The sequence below is a fragment of the Sarcophilus harrisii genome, chromosome 3 (assembly GCF_902635505.1).
Source record: "Sarcophilus harrisii chromosome 3, mSarHar1.11, whole genome shotgun sequence".
In the NCBI taxonomy this organism is placed as follows: Eukaryota; Metazoa; Chordata; class Mammalia; order Dasyuromorphia; family Dasyuridae; genus Sarcophilus; species Sarcophilus harrisii.
The window spans coordinates 204,266,661-204,283,933 of record NC_045428.1 but is presented as its reverse complement, the minus strand read 5'-3'; the positions used below and the strand labels follow the sequence as shown (position 1 = coordinate 204,283,933).

At 33.8% G+C, this 17,273-nt stretch overlaps 1 protein-coding gene across 4 annotated transcripts in view; it reads left to right on the top strand.

Moving 5' to 3' along the window:
* The window catches only part of SHROOM2 (shroom family member 2), a 226,178-nt gene that overhangs the window by 124,346 nt on the left and 84,559 nt on the right, over positions 1-17,273 (top strand). For 2 of the 4 annotated variants that reach the window (XM_012546104.3, XM_023500341.2), the window contains exon 3: positions 16,496-16,618. In XM_012546104.3, coding sequence (XP_012401558.1) covers positions 16,496-16,618 — 123 coding nt within the window. Of the gene's footprint in view, positions 1-14,954; positions 15,154-16,495; positions 16,619-17,273 lie in introns of those variants that run through there. The other 2 variants (XM_031959011.1, XM_031959012.1) reach the window with 2 other exon arrangements.

Below are 17,273 nucleotides of genomic sequence, written 5' to 3'. Positions count from 1 at the left end.
ACTGTCCCTCAGACTGTTGGAGGGCCGGACTATAGTAAAAACAAAAACTTTGTTTTGTGGGCCTTTAAATAAAGAAACTTCATAGCCCTGGGTGAGGGGGATAATCGTCCTCAGCTGCTACATCTGGCCTGCGGGCCGAAGTTTGAGGACCCCTGATCTAAATTGTCTGTCTGTCTGTCTGTATATCTATCTATCTAATCTGTCTTTCTGTCTGCCTATGTCTATCTAATCTGCCAGTGTGTCTGTCTATCTCTGTATTTAATCTATTCTAATTTTTCTATTTGTCTGTCTGCCTATCTGTTTCTAACTTTCTATCTAGCTATCTAATCTTTCTGTTTATGTCTGTCTGTCTAGTCTGCCTGTCAGTGTGCCTGCTTGTCTATCTCACTATCTCTTTATCTGTTATCTGTCTTATCTGTCTAATCTACCTATCTCTTTGTCTGTATCTACACACACACACACACACACACACACACATAATTGAGGAAAAGGTAGTCAGAAGATAGACTTAAGGAGGGAGAGCACTCCAAGTACTAGGGATAGAAAAGAAAGTAAACCTGAAACTGAAACATGAAGTGTCTTGTTTGAAGAACAGCCAGGAGACTACTGTCACTAGGTTGAAGCACATATAGTGGGTAATAAAATGTAAGAAGCCTGCACACGGTAGCAGGGAAGCTAGGTTATGAAGAGTTTTGGATGCCAAACAGTGCCAATATAAATGCCTCCCTGGAGGGTAGGAAGGGCTAGGCCACTGGAATTATGGGGTGGGGGTAGGGAGAGTGATATGATCAGACCATCACAAGAGGAAAATCATTTTGAGAGACCTGAAGAGGCAGACCCGCAAGCAAGCTGTTACAGTAATCCAGCAGGAGGTTATAAGGTAAGAAGTCAGTGAAGGATAGGGAAGAACAGTTAGAAAGGTAATCCAGTAGAGAAGAAATAGCAAAAAGAAGGGGATAATAATAGCATTAAATATTTTAGGGAGGTCAAGAAGGATGGAAAAAATTCACTAAATTTGGCAAATCAAAAACAAAACCAGGAAAGTGAAAATGGAACACTATTTTAAGGGGGTTTAAAGTCATAAGTGAGTCATAGTGAGGAAAAGGAGGGGAGGGAGTTCATGTAGAGGACAGAATTTCACAGAATTATATTGGGTAAAGAGATTTTAATTTTAATATAGGTTAGACTGGATAAAACATATTTATAGGAAAAGGGGAAGGAATGAACAAAAGTGGAGATTGAAAATGAATTAGGGAATGATAGACTGTGCAAGTTTCTAGTGCATAAGAAAGGAAAGAAACAAGAATGAATAAAGATGAAAAAAAACATTAGAGATGAGAAAGAAAGGGTTTAGAGTTCATAATTGATGTCCTTGGCCTTTTAAAAATTGAGACAAGGTCATCTTGAGAATAAGAGATTTATAAAATCTTGATAAGCAAAAACAAAAAAAAAAGTGTAGGGCAACCACTAGGAGTCATTTGAATAAGTTAATAAAAAATAAATACCATGAATAAAAACCATAGGAGTATGGGTCTGTGTGAGATCAAATATTATCATCAGGTACTTAAGATAGAAACATATTTTCATATATAAAAGATATGTTAGGTGTACTTTGATACAAATTTCTCATTTTACAGATAAAGAAATTGAGTTTCCCCTACCCCTCCTCCCAAATCTCATACAGTTTGTCCAAGATGATACAATTAGCTAATTGTAGGACCAGGTCTAAAATCAAGTTAGCTGACTTTCAGTAATGTATTTTTTGCTTGATACCATACTATTTCATTGATGATTTCAAACAAATAAAATTGATATAATAACTAATATTAATGTGATAATCATCTCATTTATAATTTCGCACACAAAATAATCTAGTTTACAGAAAGATCATTTGTGAAATTAAATCCAACTGAATGAGATTCAAAGCAGGAAAGAATCATTTTCAATTCTGAAACAGGTTCCATTTGTAATTCTTAGTAAAGGGAATCATTTTTTGGTTTAAAATAAATATCCTTGATTAGAGAAAGCAGTAAATAGCACTACAATTTTGATAAGGGTTGATTATGCATTTTTATAAATTATTGTATTTACATTCAACATTTCATGAAAACTTATTTACTGACATTCATTTAAGTAATATTTATTAAAACCCTATAATATTAAAGAACATTGTCCTAGATTCCTTAGGAATGTGTGAGAAATAACTCCATTGGACTTGGGGGAGGGATGAATTTAGGTCTTTAATTACACAAATGTAGTAGGTGTCCTATAAAATAGGCACTTTTGGAATCAATATACATGTCTTTTTTATACCAATTACCAAGTCCTTCCTCGCATTCCCCAATGATTGAGTACCATAGTCATAGCCTATAGGGACTGTTTAATCACTTCAGATGTGTGTGAAACTCCATATCTGATTACATCATTTCATCTTCCCTTGGCTGTCACCAGTTCAGTCCTTCCTCTGATTCTCTAGTGGCTGAGTACTACAAAGGTTTCATCTTATCTGAAGAGTTTAATTCCCACAATGAGTCTCCACTTTTACATCACTATTCTCCCCTCTTCCACCCACTCCCTAATTACACCTTCCCTTCCACTTGTGAGTAAATCCTCACCTTTGATTTTCCCTCCATTCGAAATTAGCCTCTATTTCTAAGGTTTCAGTTTCATTTTTCTGATTTTAGTTTCATAACTCTTTGGAAACTAAGCCTTCATTCAGTTCTCACAGGAAGCACAAAAATTAAAGGAAACAAGGTATCTGTATTTGGGAAGTGATATGGTCTATGATATATATGATATATGATATGGTCTATAAATATGATGAAAATGTTCAATTGAATTACAAATAAATATTTGCAGTTGATACTAGAAATTTAAACCAAATAAAACTAATTTGCTCATTAGAAAGATAATGGTAAAGATTTAAAAATTAAATTCCTAGATTTAGGCCCCAAATTCTGACATTTAGAACCTGTCGTTAAAAAAAAACAAACCAAAAAACCAACTTTTCTCATTTATAAAATAAGGATAAAGTTACATTACTCTTGTCACAGAGCTATCAAAAGAATATAAACCTGCTTTATAGCTACAAAGTTACAATGATCTTGTGATTCCATTGAATCACCATAGATTCCTTAGAATAGAGCTCCTTAGAAGACACTCCCCCAATAATTGACATTTTCTTTGTTAAAATAGAAATTGATTTTCCAGTTCGTGAATTAATCACTTCTTTTGCTGCCTTTATACAAGTAATTTTAGTTTCATCCAGGGCCATTTTCAGTTGTCCTGCTCTGTATCTTGCCAGTGGACCCAGATGGCTCTGGAGAGAAAGTGAGGCAGGTGACCTTGCACAGCCCTCCCTCCCTTAAATCTAATTCACTTGTATGTCATGCATATCCTTGATGTCATGGTCCTCTGAATTTTGGTAGCATATTAACTGTAAAATGGTAGTATATTTTCATATTACTATGCATAAATAAAATTCACATGAAGTTTTTTGTCTCAAGATAGCAGGATTATTATACAGACAAATAAATTTTTGTTCTAATTCCAAATTTGCTTTCCTGTCATTAAAGAAACAATTTGTAATCAATTCATTCCTTTTTCCTCTTAAGAAAATAGTTTGCATTTTGTTCTAAATTTTCCACAATACTCTCCTATAAAACTACTGTTTTACTCTATTTTTTTAGATTTAGTTGCTACCATTTTATGAATAGACTACTAAAATCTGTATGCCTTGGGCAATAGTACTTGGAAAGATGTGCTTGTTAGGTAAGAAATATCTAAAGATCCTTTTTCATCTCTTTAAGTCTTGATTCCCTCTGGCACTCTGGCAGGACCAGAACCTTTTTTTTTTTTTTTGAATTTTTTCTTACTAGATGTATTCTCAACTCATCATCATTTTACGGGACCTGATTCAGCTAGGTTCAAAAGCTTTTTTTCTTAGGTGACCTTCTTCGAACAAAGGAGGATTAGAACAAAGAGCTAAGGCTCCTGCTGGGTGAGATATAATTGGAGAATCGAAGATCGACATTTTAAATTGCTTTAAAAAAAAAAAAAACCAACCAATGATTAACCTCAGTGCTACTTTTTAGGATTTGGGTTTCTTCTTTCTTTTTTTCCCTATCTTCAGCCTGATTTCTTTTTTCCTTTTTAAAAATAATAGCTTTTTATTTTAAAAAAAATATATACAAAACAGCAAAATAACGTTTTGGTCATGTATACTTATTGTGTATCTAATTTGTATTTTAATGTATTTAACATCTACTGGTCATCCTGCCATCTGGGGGAGGGGGTGGGGGGTAAGAGGTGAAAAATTGGAACAAGAGGTTTGGCAATTGTTAATGCTGTAAAGTTACCCATGCATATAACCTATAAATAAAAGGCTATTAAATAAATTACATATATATATATATATATATATATATATATACACACATACACACAAAAGTAGTTTTCAACATTCACCCTTGTAAAACCTTGTATAACATATTTTTCTCCCTTCTTCCCCCCTCCCCCCTCCCCTAGACAGCTACTAATTCAATATAGGTTAAATGTGCAATTCTTCTAAACACATTTTCATATTTATCATGCTGCACAAGAAAAATCAGATCAAAAAAGAAAAAAAAGAGGAGAGAAAAAGAAGTAAGCCAACAACAAAAGAGGTGAAAGTACTGTTGTGATCTACATTCAGTTCCGACAGTCCTCTCTCTGGATGTGGATGGCTCTCTCCATCACAAATCTATTGGAATCGCCCTAAATCACTTCATTGTTGAAAAGAGCCATGTTCATCACAGTTGATCAGCACATAATCTTGTTGTTGCTGTGTACAGTCTTCTCCCTGGTTCTATTCACTTCACTTAGCATCAGTTCATGTCTCTTTAGGCCTTTCTGAAATCAGCTTGTTAAACCTGATTTCTTAACCTGTCTGCTGAACCTCATAAACATTTGAGAAAGTAGACAACTTTACAAGGTTGTGTTTTTAATGATTATAGTAATGGATCATCTGCTTTTTGATGCTAGTAATTTTAAGTTGAAACGAAAGTTTAAAAATATGGCTTTCTTGCTAAATTTATATATTTAGATCTATAAAAATACTGTCATTTGTGGTTGCCATATTTTCACTACAAATATTTTCCCCATATTGGTTATTAAACATTTATTGGGTTAATTGCCTATTTTAAAATCCTTGCTCTGCACTTAACAAAATCTGTCACATAGTAGCTAGTCTTTTTGCTACTGAGTAATTTTTAACCTCCTATTAAGGCATGTATGTAACCAAGAAAGTATAGATAATTGCACATATTCAACCTATATCATATTGTTTGCTTTTTTGGGAAATGGGGAGGGAAGAGGAAAGAGAAAAATTTATAACACAAGGTTTTGGTAAAGTGAATAAAGAAGAAAACTATCTTTGCATGTATTTGGAAAAGTAAAATACCTTTAAAAGTTTAAAAAATGAATGTTGAAAACTATCTTTACATATTTTTAGAGGGGGGAAAAACTATTGGAAAAAGAGAGCTCTTTAACGAGTCCAATACCTTCATTAAACTGGAGTCCAAAGAAATGAAATGATTGGCCTGAATTCTCACAAAGAGATTTTCACTTTTCATAGTCATTATTCATTATTTTATGCTTACACCACTTTGTGAATATGGAGTTTATAGTTTTTGCAAAATAAAGTTAGCTACTGTTGTGAGCCAGAACTCACTGGAATTGATAGAAACAATACTTAAGTTTACACCTTTGAGAGTTCACACATTAAAGTTCACAAGTTCCACCTCCCACAATCCCACTCTCTCAGAGGAGGAGTCAACCTTTGGGTTCATACCTTGAAGAGATCATATATAAAGAAGCTCTTGGAGCCTCAGCAACGAGTCAGTGAAGCAAGTCAGTTCGGGAGATTGACAGAGCCAGAATTTAGTCAGTTGAGAGGATCACACAACTAGAGAGTGTTAACTGTCTGGAGACCAGATTTGAACTCGGGTCTCGAGTGCTGGTGCTCTGAACACTGTGCCATCTAGCTGCCCTTGAAGTAAATTATTTTGACATTGCATTTAAGTTTGTCTCAATAACTTACCCTATTTGTACTTTTAGAATGAATTATTTTAACAACTAATAGAAATAAGCAATATTGAATATGCAGAATTTGATTTTTGAGAGAAAGGTAGCAGATGAAGGTGTATTTCAGTATAGGCTAGACATGAATAAGATTTCAACAGGGAAAGGCTTCATATAACCGCTGAACAATTGATATCTTAGGAGAGAAATTAGGAGTAAATGAGAAAAGATATATAAGTAAAAGGATCCAAAAGACCAACTTTGTACTTCTATGGCCTTGTCTAATTTGAGATATGGATTGTTGATGTTTATCTTACAATAAATAAAATATTCATAAAATCATAAAGCTCTGAGTTAGTAGTAGCCTTAACATTTTCTAGGTTAGTCTTTGTCAAAAACATCAATTTACAATATTCTATGAAATAGTCGCCTAACTTGTGATTGAAGAATTTGAGCAAAGAGGAATTAATTGAATTAAAACCCATTAATTTTTTAAAGCTTTAATTTCTTGGAAGTTTTTTTTTTCTTTTAGTGAATCTATATTTGTCTTTCTCTAACCTGAACCTATTGTCTGGTTCAACACATTTAGAGCAAGAAGAATATAAATAATTCTTCTGAATCACAACTGTTTACATATTTTAGTAAAATAATAATCTTTTTTTCTTCAATCAAAAACGTCTTTACTTTCTCTAGTAGAACTTCATATGCCACGAATACAATTCTTTCATAATTCTATGGTTAGAGGGAAAGGAAATGGATTATGGAGATAAAATTTGGATTTATTGGAATATTTATTGTTTGTCTTCAAATATGGCTCCCAGAATTGAACAGGGTTGTCAAGGTTTGATTTAACCTGAATAGAGAATGGGACACTAGCATTTAACTGATCCAAAGAGTGTGCTTATAGCCATGCAGCCTTAAGATCACAATTGATGCCCCTTCTAATATCTTGATTTCTCTGCTTCTCAGACTCTGTAACGCTCATATTTTGTAAATTAACCTTCAAAATTGCTTTTTTGTCAAAAGCTTAAAAAGTGAAATTTCTGTCTTTAAACATGTTTCCTTGTGGACCAACTCTACCATAACTCACTCCTCTTGAATCTGATTAATATCCTCATTCTAACCTATGGTCACTTGGTCTTTCTCTATTTTCCCAAGATTTTAACCCCTTTCCTAGGTGAATTTGCATCATTTCGGTATCCATATCCTATGATTAGCCATTGCAGTTGTACTTTTTTTCCCCTCTTTTCCCCAACTTCTTAACCAGGTACCATTCTTACCTTTGAGGTCCACAATCTCTACAACTCTTACTACCCATCATCTCTACTCATATTCTTAAACTCCTGGAAGTCATGAAACTGGGCTGATTAAGTAAACTATATGCTATCTAATCTCACATGGTCTTGACTGATCTAGCACATTTCTTTTGTCTCTTCCTGACTTTTTTTGTCTGTTCTCTTCCTGTCCCAGTTTCAGCAATGGCTGTTATAAATCTTTTTATTTTATTTTATTTTCTTTGCTCCCTTAAATGCTCCCCAGTTCTGCTTTAAAAAAAAAAAAAATAAAGATGGCCTTCAAAATAAACTCATCCAGTGATAGAGAACCATGTTATGTGTGTGAAGCCCCTAGTTTGATATTTATCTTGGCTTTCACTTTGTTTTGAGAGGTGACATGGTTCGTTGGGAGAAGGGCTTTATTTGGAAGCACAGGTTTAAATCCCATTCTTAATTCTGTGACATTGAATTATAATGAAATGATAATGATAAATGTAGCATACAACATCTGAGAGATCTTTTTTGTGTCATGGACCTCTTTGGCAATTTGGTGAAATCCTTCTCAGTTAAAAAAAAATGCTTTAAAATGTATATGAAAATATATAGAAGTATACAAAGGAAAACAAGTATATGGAAGTGACTATGTAAAATTTTTTTTCCATCCAAGTTTGCAGACTCCCATGAAATCTTCTGCCTCCTTGTGAACCTAAAAGTTAATGCCAGATCAGTTTAATTCTTTTTTTTTTCTCATTTTAAAATTTCAATAGTATTTTTTCCAATCACATGCAAAGACAATCTTAAATATTCACCCCTGTAAAACCTTGTACTCCAAATTCTTCTTCCTTTTCCCCCTTCCCCCCAAGACAGCAAGCAATCCAACATAGATTAAACGTGCAGTTTTTCCAAACATATTTCCATGCTGCACAGACAAAATCAGACTAAAACATATAACTCTTATTTAAAAGAAAAAAGCTTTATTGATATATATATATATATTTTTTTTTTTTTTTGATCTTAAAGATTATTTCCTTTTTTTTTTTTTAATAGCCTTTTATTTACAGGATATATGCATGGGTAACTTTACAGCATTAACAATTGCCAAACCTCTTGTTCCAATTTTTCACCTCTTACCCCCCCCCCCCCTCCCCTAGATGGCAGGATGACCAGTAGATGTTAAATATATTAAAATATAAATTAGATACACAATAAGTATACATGACCAAAACGTTATTTTGCTGTACAAAAAGAATCAGACTCTGAAATATTGTACAATTAGCTTGTGAAGGAAATCAAAAATGCAGGTGTGCATAAATATAGGGATTGGGAATTCAATGTAATGGTTTTTAGTCATCTCCCAGAGTTCTTTTTCTGGGCATAGCTAGTTCAGTTCATTACTGCTCCATTAGAAATGATTTGGTTGATCTCGTTGCTGAGGATGGCCTGGTCCATCAGAACTGGTCATCATATAGTATTGTTGTTGAAGTATATAATGATCTCCTGGTCCTGCTCATTTCACTCAGCATCAGTTCGTGTAAGTCTCTCCAGGCCTTTCTGAAATCATCCTGTTGGTCATTTCTTACAGAACAGTAATATTCCATAATATTCATATACCACAATTTATTCAGCCATTCTCCAACTGATGGACATCCATTCAGTTTCCAGTTTCTAGCCACTACAAAAAGGGCTGCCACAAACATTCGTGCACATACAGGTCCCTTTCCCTTCTTTATAATCTCTTTGGGATATAATCCCAGTAGTAACACTGCTGGATCAAAGGGTATGCACAGTTTGATAACTTTTTGAGCATAGTTCCAAACTACTCTCCAAAATGGTTGGATTCGTTCACAACTCCACCAACAATGCATCAATGTCCCAGTTTTCCCGCATCCCCTCCAACAATCATCATTATTTTTTCCTGTCATCTTAGCCAATCTGACAGGTGTGTAGTGGTATCTTAGAGTTGTCTTAATTTGCATTTCTCTGATTAATAATGACTTGGAGCATCTTTTCATATGACTAGAAATAGTTTCAATTTCTTCATCTGAGAATTGTCTGTTCATATCCTTTGACCATTTTTCAATTGGAGAATGGCTTGATTTTTTATAAATTAGAGTTAATTCTCTATATATTTTGGAAATGAGGCCTTTATCAGAACCTTTGACTGTAAAAATATTTTCCCAGTTTATTGCTTCCCTTCTAATCTTGTCTGCATTAGTTTTGTTTGTACAAAAACTTTTCAGTTTGGTATAATCGAAATTTTCTATTTTGTGATCAGTAATGATCTCTAGTTCTGCTTTGGTCATAAAGACCTTCCCCTTCCACAGGTCTGAGAGGTAAACTATCCTGTGTTCCTCTAATTTATTAATAATTTCATTCTTTATGCCTAGGTCATGAACCCATTTTGACCTTATCTTGGTGTACGGTGTTAAGTATGGATCAATGCCTAGTTTCTGCTTTATTGATATTTTTAATGCTAATCATTTCTGGCTATATCTGTCCCCTGTCTGGAGAGGTTTACCTTATAACTGAAGAAAAAGAATTAATCAAACTCAACCAATAGGTTATAGAATCTTAAGTCTTGGATTCAGAATTGGAAGGGACCTTAGAACTCATTGAGACCTTACTTTACATATAAAGAAACAGACCCAGATCATACAACTAGTAAGCATCCTGAGGGTGGGACTTGAATTTAGTTCTTTCTGATTGCAAGTCCTGCTTTAAATCCTCTATATAATGCTGCCTTAAAAAAAAAGAAAGAAAGAAAGAAATTTACAGAACCTTGTGCTCTCACTTAGTTATTGTTTCTTTGGGATCTATATTTCCTTCTTTTGAGATTTTAAGGTTATCCTTATTGGGGGGGGGGAGCATTAACCTCACCATCTGAGCAATTACATGACCTACAATCTTGTCATTTCCCAAGTAAGGAAGCAGAAGCCCACAGAAATGCTTGTAAATAAATCAGATTAGTCTGACCTGACGTGACCTGCTCTTGACGAAACTAGATGAATGGTAATTGTTCAGATTAGGGTTTACATAGATCACGAGGCCATTTGGTCCAATCCTCTAATTTTATAAATGAGAAAACTGAAATTCAGTGTAAATAAGTATGACTTGGCCAAGATCAGCCAAGTATTTGAACCTAAGCCCTCTGATGACAATGGATAATGGTGAAAAAGACTGTATAGTTATTTGAATCTTATTTTGCTTCTATTTTATTTTTTAAGAAAAAGTTTCTTCTCCCTTTCATGTATTTGTTATCTATCCATTCTGAGTTATTGCTTATGTCCTTTATACATTGTATTTATCCCATTCTCTGCTTATAGATGCACCCCCTTAAAAGAAAACTACTTTTGACTTTATGTACCTCAGAGAGAGTCATTTTTAGAAATTCCCTACAAGACAGTACATGGGACCCAGAAATAATACAATACTAGGCCAATGCATGAAGTAGATATGACATATTCCTTTTCCAGCTAAAAACCAATGTAATATTATCTTCTTAAAAGAATAAAAAGACATGCTAGTTATTAAACTAGTAGGAATAGTAGAAAATTTTTTAAAAATTACTTTTATCCTATATATGGGGAAGCTAGGTGGCAAGGATAGAGTTGCTGAGTTAGGAATAGCTAAGTTCAAGTCAGCCTCAGAGTCGAGCTGTGTTATCCTGGGCAAAATCACAACCTGTCTGCCTCAGTTGCCTCATCTGTACAATGAACTGGAGAAGGAAATGGCAGACCTCTCCAGTATCCCTGCCAAGAAAACCCCAAATGGGGTCTTGAAGGGTTGGGTACAACTATTAACATTGAATGCATTTGGAGAGGAAGTGATGACCTTCTTAAGTCAGAGCATGTCCACAACTGGATATGCAGTGTTCTGAGAAGACTGGAGACCATGTCATAAGAATAGTTATTGAAGCAACGGGGAATTTTTAGCCTTCAGAAAGAAATACCTGTTTTCAGATTGGTAATCTATGAGAGAAGTTAGACCTTGGTGGCAGCCTGGTGACACAGAAAGAATACTAGAGATGAATTCAAAGGTCCTGGATTTCAGGACCTTCCTCTGCTACTAACTTATGCCTAATTTTAGATAAATTATTTAACCTCCTTGGCCATAGTTTCCTTACCTGTAAAATGAAGGGTTTAGGACAGGTGGTTTCTGAGACTTTTTCCTTTTAGATTAGCTATGGTCCTGTGCATGGTCCCAGAAGATAAAATTAGAAGTTATAATAGGCAGATTTTGGTATTCATATGAGGAAATTTGGTCTTCCAGTTTAGAGCTGAGCCTGGAATGAGCTGGATTGGGAAGAGTTTCCTCTTCACTGGAGAGCTTTGGACAGAGGCTACATGCCTTCTTATTAATGACATATTTGAACCAGATGATTCCTGAAATCCCTTTCAAAGGACCCTTTGATTTTCTGATTTATTGATCTTCTCTTTATATCATACTAAATGATCTCTTGCCAGAATTTAAAATTCAAAGACCAGTAGACAAACATATAGGTAAAATGTCATCATCAAGACTGTTAATTAAGGTGCTGAACAAAGACCATGTGAGTGAGGCCTTACTTGAACATGATGGGAAATTTTTATACTACTGCCATCTTCTCTACCTCTAGCTTAAATTTTATCATAGGTGGGTAAGCTGTATGTATGTCATTAACATTAAGAACTTAAAGAATCATATGAGTAGCAGAGAGAGGTCTATTTCTGACATGTTCCTAGTTTTAATGTCTATGTTCAACATAGACATTGTGTTTTCCAAAATTTAGACCAACCATGAAATCTACTTTCCCAGTGGTGTTATATTTTCTATTTTTCATAAAGTACCACACAGACAAGTTGTGCTCTAAAGAAAACAAGTAAATCTGGTGTTCTCTGGAACTCCTTTAGGACATGATATATTCCATTTTTAGTATTCATGTCACAGATGTTATTTGCTCTGTGAAAGCCCAAAACTTAAATTCTCAAAATCAGTAAATCTCACATGACTTTATTTTGGATTTATTGTAAGGGGAGAACTTTACTGTTGCTAGTCTAAGATTCAGCATCCAAGGCTTTTTGTTTGTTTTGATAAATGTTGAGAGTTGATAGAAGAACATAAAAATGCATGGTAGGAAGGAACCACAGAGGCAATTTAGTCCAACCAATATATGAATTCTGTCAAGATACCACTCACTCTTCCAACAGTGTATTAAAACTCTCAGAGAGCTCTAGTTGTTAAAGAGATTTTTTTTTTTTCACATATTGAGCTGAAATCTGTCTCCTAATTTCTTCTGTTCTTTTATCTGGCACACTGGAATCGAGCAAAAGAAAAGCTTTGTATTCAGAGGATCTGTATTCAAATCCCACATCTGATGCTTCCTACTTGTATAACCTGCAGAAGGAAGAAGTGAGAGTAGACTAGCACCTCCAAGGTCCCCAGAGACATTATCTTATGATCTGTCTCTCATATAACAAGCTTTCATGTATTAGAAGACTGCACTCATCCTCTCCCCATCCAAAAATTCTTTTAAAAAAAAGCTTGCTGCTTCTTCAACCTTCATTTTACAACTTTAGTCCTTATGTCACTAAACAATGGTACCTTGTTTAGTATTTTTAAAGAGTTTTCTATCAAACCAGATGGATGATGGGATTTGATGTAACATAAAATGTTATTAAAGAGTGGAAAAATATAAAATATGTGTGATTCCCATAGGGAAGATCATATTTCAGTCAATACATCTGTTGTAAAGTTTATTAATAGGGATCGTGGTTTTTGAGGTGAATGCAGAAATAATAAATGACTGTTCTCAGTTCTAAGATAGGTATCAATTTTGATCTTTGTACTTTTGAGCATTGTGGGCTTTTTTTTTTTTTTTTTTTAAGATTCCTAAATTTATGACATTCAAAGGGTAGCACTTAACGAAATGAATCTAACATTTTGAAGGAAAAAAGTTTTCATTACAAACAAACAAACAAAACAAAATCCTCCAAATATTTTAGTGACATCTTTTAAATGACATCATAGTCATTTCTAAAAATAGATGTGCAGTAATTTTTAAGGCATATTTTTTGAGAAGATTAGCAAAAAAAAAAGAGAAAATGGTAGCTGGGTAGGATCATTTGTAGGGTCACGTGAAAGTTTTTTGTTTATTTTAAAAATAAGGTACATCTATGTCTAGATGAAGGGAGGGAGACATTGGAGAAGTAGAAATTGAAGATCAGACAGGAAGAGGTGCTAAATGCTAGAGTGAAGTTCCATGGGAGTTAAAAAAGGACATCAAGAAGGTAGAAAAGCTAATTTTAGCTCATCTGAGAAATGAGAGGGTCATCAATAGGTGAACATCAAAAAAAGTAAAGACATAGTGAATAGGTTATTGGACTTGAAGTCAGGGTTCAAATTCTGCCTCAGATATTTCCTACCATTGAAAATACCAGTAAGTCACAATTTCTCTACACTTTAAGCATTATTCATTTGTGCTGGATTTAATTGTTTCATCCAATTTTAAACAAACTGTGATCCTTTAAACGAAGTGTCAGGAGTTCTGAGCTCTAATCCAAGCTCTTTTATTTATTAGGTGTGTGACCTTCACCCAGTCATGTAAGCTGAAACTCAGTTTACTCTGTTAATAACAAGGCTAATAATACCTTTTTGCCTACCTCACAAAGTGTTTCTACTGCAAATGAATTAACCCACACGAAAATACTAAATAAATGCAAGAGAGGGACACAGCTCAAATCCATCTTCTAATGCTTATTTCTGTGATAGTTCAAATTCAGTGATGTTGTCATCTCTGTGAAATAGTCTCTTCATGTGAAAAGCAAGGAGCTTGATTTCTGAGATTCCTTTCCTTTCCCCCTCCTCCTTTTATTGTTCCTTTGGTTAGCCTATCATTAGCACTTGACTTACATTCTGCTAAGTTTATTACTAATTTCTCATTGGGAAGGGGAGTGATTAAATCAAATACCTCACAATGCACATTTTTTTGGTTAAAATACCTGCTACCTGTCTTTCAGGGTTCTAGGCTCTGGTGATACAAAACTAAAGAATGAAATATTCTTACTTGAAATTAGCACACCTTCTAATAAGGGAAATCACAAGTGTATATATATATGTGTGTGTGTGTGTGTGTATACACATATATGAGATGCTAGATATTGTGGTAGATATATACATATATATATGTATGATGCTAGATATTGTGGTAGATAGAGTACCAATCTGCAGTCAATGGTTCAGATCTGATTTCAGACACTTTGTTAGTTGTTTTAGGACTTAACCTCTGCTTATATTAATGGGGGTTAATAATGGCATCTAGCTCTCAGAGTCATTATAAGGATCGTACTTGAGATAATAATTGTAAAGTGCTTAGTGCAGTGCCTATCACATAGTAAGCATTATATAAATGCTATTAAATATTACACATCAAATATCTAAATACAAAGAAGATCCATTCAAGATAGTTTTCTGGGTTGGGAGGTTAGGATAGCAATCAGGAAAGGCTTCATATAGAAGTTGGTTTTGGGGGGCTATTTCCAAGAAGAAAAGGGGGACTCCACAAAGGGTCCCTCCGTGACCATTCCTATCTTCTAGCATGTAGCATTTGTACCCTTTCCTTCCAAGAATATTCTTGACAAAGCCTCATTGACCAAAATGTGAGGTTTTTTCCCCTAGTCATTTTTGCCTCAAATTCCAACTCAGTTTAGTTTATTTCCCTCATTGGTTGGCTGCTTAGGAAGATGAAAGAGGTGGTGGATATTATAGCAGAGAAAATGCCATCTGAAAATGACATTGATGTGGCCAGAAACTTTCTTATGAAGATTTTGAGAAGCTCTATGAGGTACAGTATTTGGTTTTGGTTTTTTTTTTCCTTCTATGTGTTATATCCATAGTGATATGTTTGATGGATGTTCATTTACTCCAATCTATTGAAAATAAATTTAAAAACTATTTTACCTTTTCTATGTCTCTTCACCTTTTCCTTCCTTTCATCTATTATGTTCTAATTTGCTGATTTACTAATCCTTACTGTGCTTGCTTTTTAATCGTTTTTTTATGTCTATCATAGTTAGCCTACTTGACATCCTTCAGAAATTAAAAGGATAATTTGTTTTCCATAACTTATTTATTTAGATAAAGTTTAACTTTTGCCTTTCATTCAGCCAGGCAGAGCTTCTACAAGATTGATTTGTCCACAGGGAGAAGTGCAAAAATGTGATCACTTTTCAGAGTGAAGTTGCTTCAGGCTATTCATTAAATTGCTTAATTACTTAGGAAATTCTAGAATAATGCTCAGTTGAAGAACATGAAAATAGAACAAGTCAAACATAATATGTTCTTGTGGTCAGAACCTCTCCATCCTTGGGTAAATTTATCTTACTTTTTGTAGCTAAAGCATTACCAGGAATTTTCTATATGGAATATTTAACATTGGCTTAATTCTTTTAGACAAAATTTTCCAGGCACAAACATGAGATGGTTCTGTTGCATGGAAGTCAAATTAAGCAAGAAAATGATTTTGATCATTCTTCACTCTTTCTTTTTCTCAAGGTTTTGTTTGCTGTTTTATTATTCTCAGAATTTTCTCCTTCTACTTAGGTTATCATATATAATCAACAACAAATATTCATTCATTCATTCAAAAGCCATACATTGAGAAACTGGAAAACACTGTGGGAAATACAAAAGTAATTAAGACATGGTCTCTTCTTTAAAGTACTTTTTGCAAATAGCATTTTGGAATTGCCTCTCAAACATTCTTGCTTGTAGATATTAAAGAAAATAAACCTTTTTTAACTAGTTGGCTAAAATGTAGACTGAAATAAAAATTATGTAACTGGGTTGTCTAAATAACCAAGCCCAACTCTATCCCTGGGAAAAGCATAAGAACACCCACAAAGTTGTCCCAAAGAAGATAGATTTATTTGCTTTTCAGTAAGTACTGAAAAAAATCAGCTAAATTCATGTCTTAAGAGTTTAAATGATGAAATGAATTCATGATGAAATAAAGTTGAAAAAATTTAATATTTTAAGTATAAGTATCTTGTCATTCAGCTATTTTTTGAAGTTCTTGAATAATTTGTAAATTAGAGAAATTTATTATTAGCTTTTGAGTATTTTAAGACTAGTTTAATTGAACCACATTAGCTTTTTGTTTCAAACTATTGCCTATTCTTTTCCAGGAGGAATGATGTAGGCTGTAGACCTCATTCTTGGCATGCCACCAAATTCACAGAGAGCCATCCTGAGGCCATTTCCTCTCAGTCCAATGTCTGTACTTCTTGGCACTCTCGGTACCATGCAAGGTAAAGTATTGCTCCTACCCCTCCTCCCTGTTGTGTGTGTGTGTGTGTGTGTGTGTGCAACATATAAATTACATATATATGCATATATATATATATATATATAATTATATATATATATATATATATAATTATATATAAATAAATAATACATTATTTACATGCATAATTTTCCATGTTGATAAATATTTGATAGTAGTAATAAACTAAATATCAGATATTTCTCATTTTAAAATAATTTTGATAAGATAACATGATGAACTACAAGTTTAGTTGTATTCATATAGTGAGTCAAAAAGTCTTTATGTTATTCAGGAAGGTTGATTATTTTAAGACAATCAAAAGTTTTTTTCCATTAGTTTTCTTTTTCTTAAGCAAAATAAGTTAGGAATACTAGTGGTATTATCCTTTTAAGACTTTTAGGATTGCTGACCTTGTATTAACCAGCCTGATTGTTCCATATAATCCCTAGATGAATGTTGATCTTCCAAATTAGAGGCTCTAGCAAAGGAGCACTATTGACAAAGTTAGGGAAAATCCTATCCAACAAGATGAACAGTATTGTTCATCTATAAAGTTATATAGGAAGCTAATCACAGGTTAAGCAGTTTACTTAAGACAGCATAGCATTAGAACAAAAGTGACTTGGTACATTAGG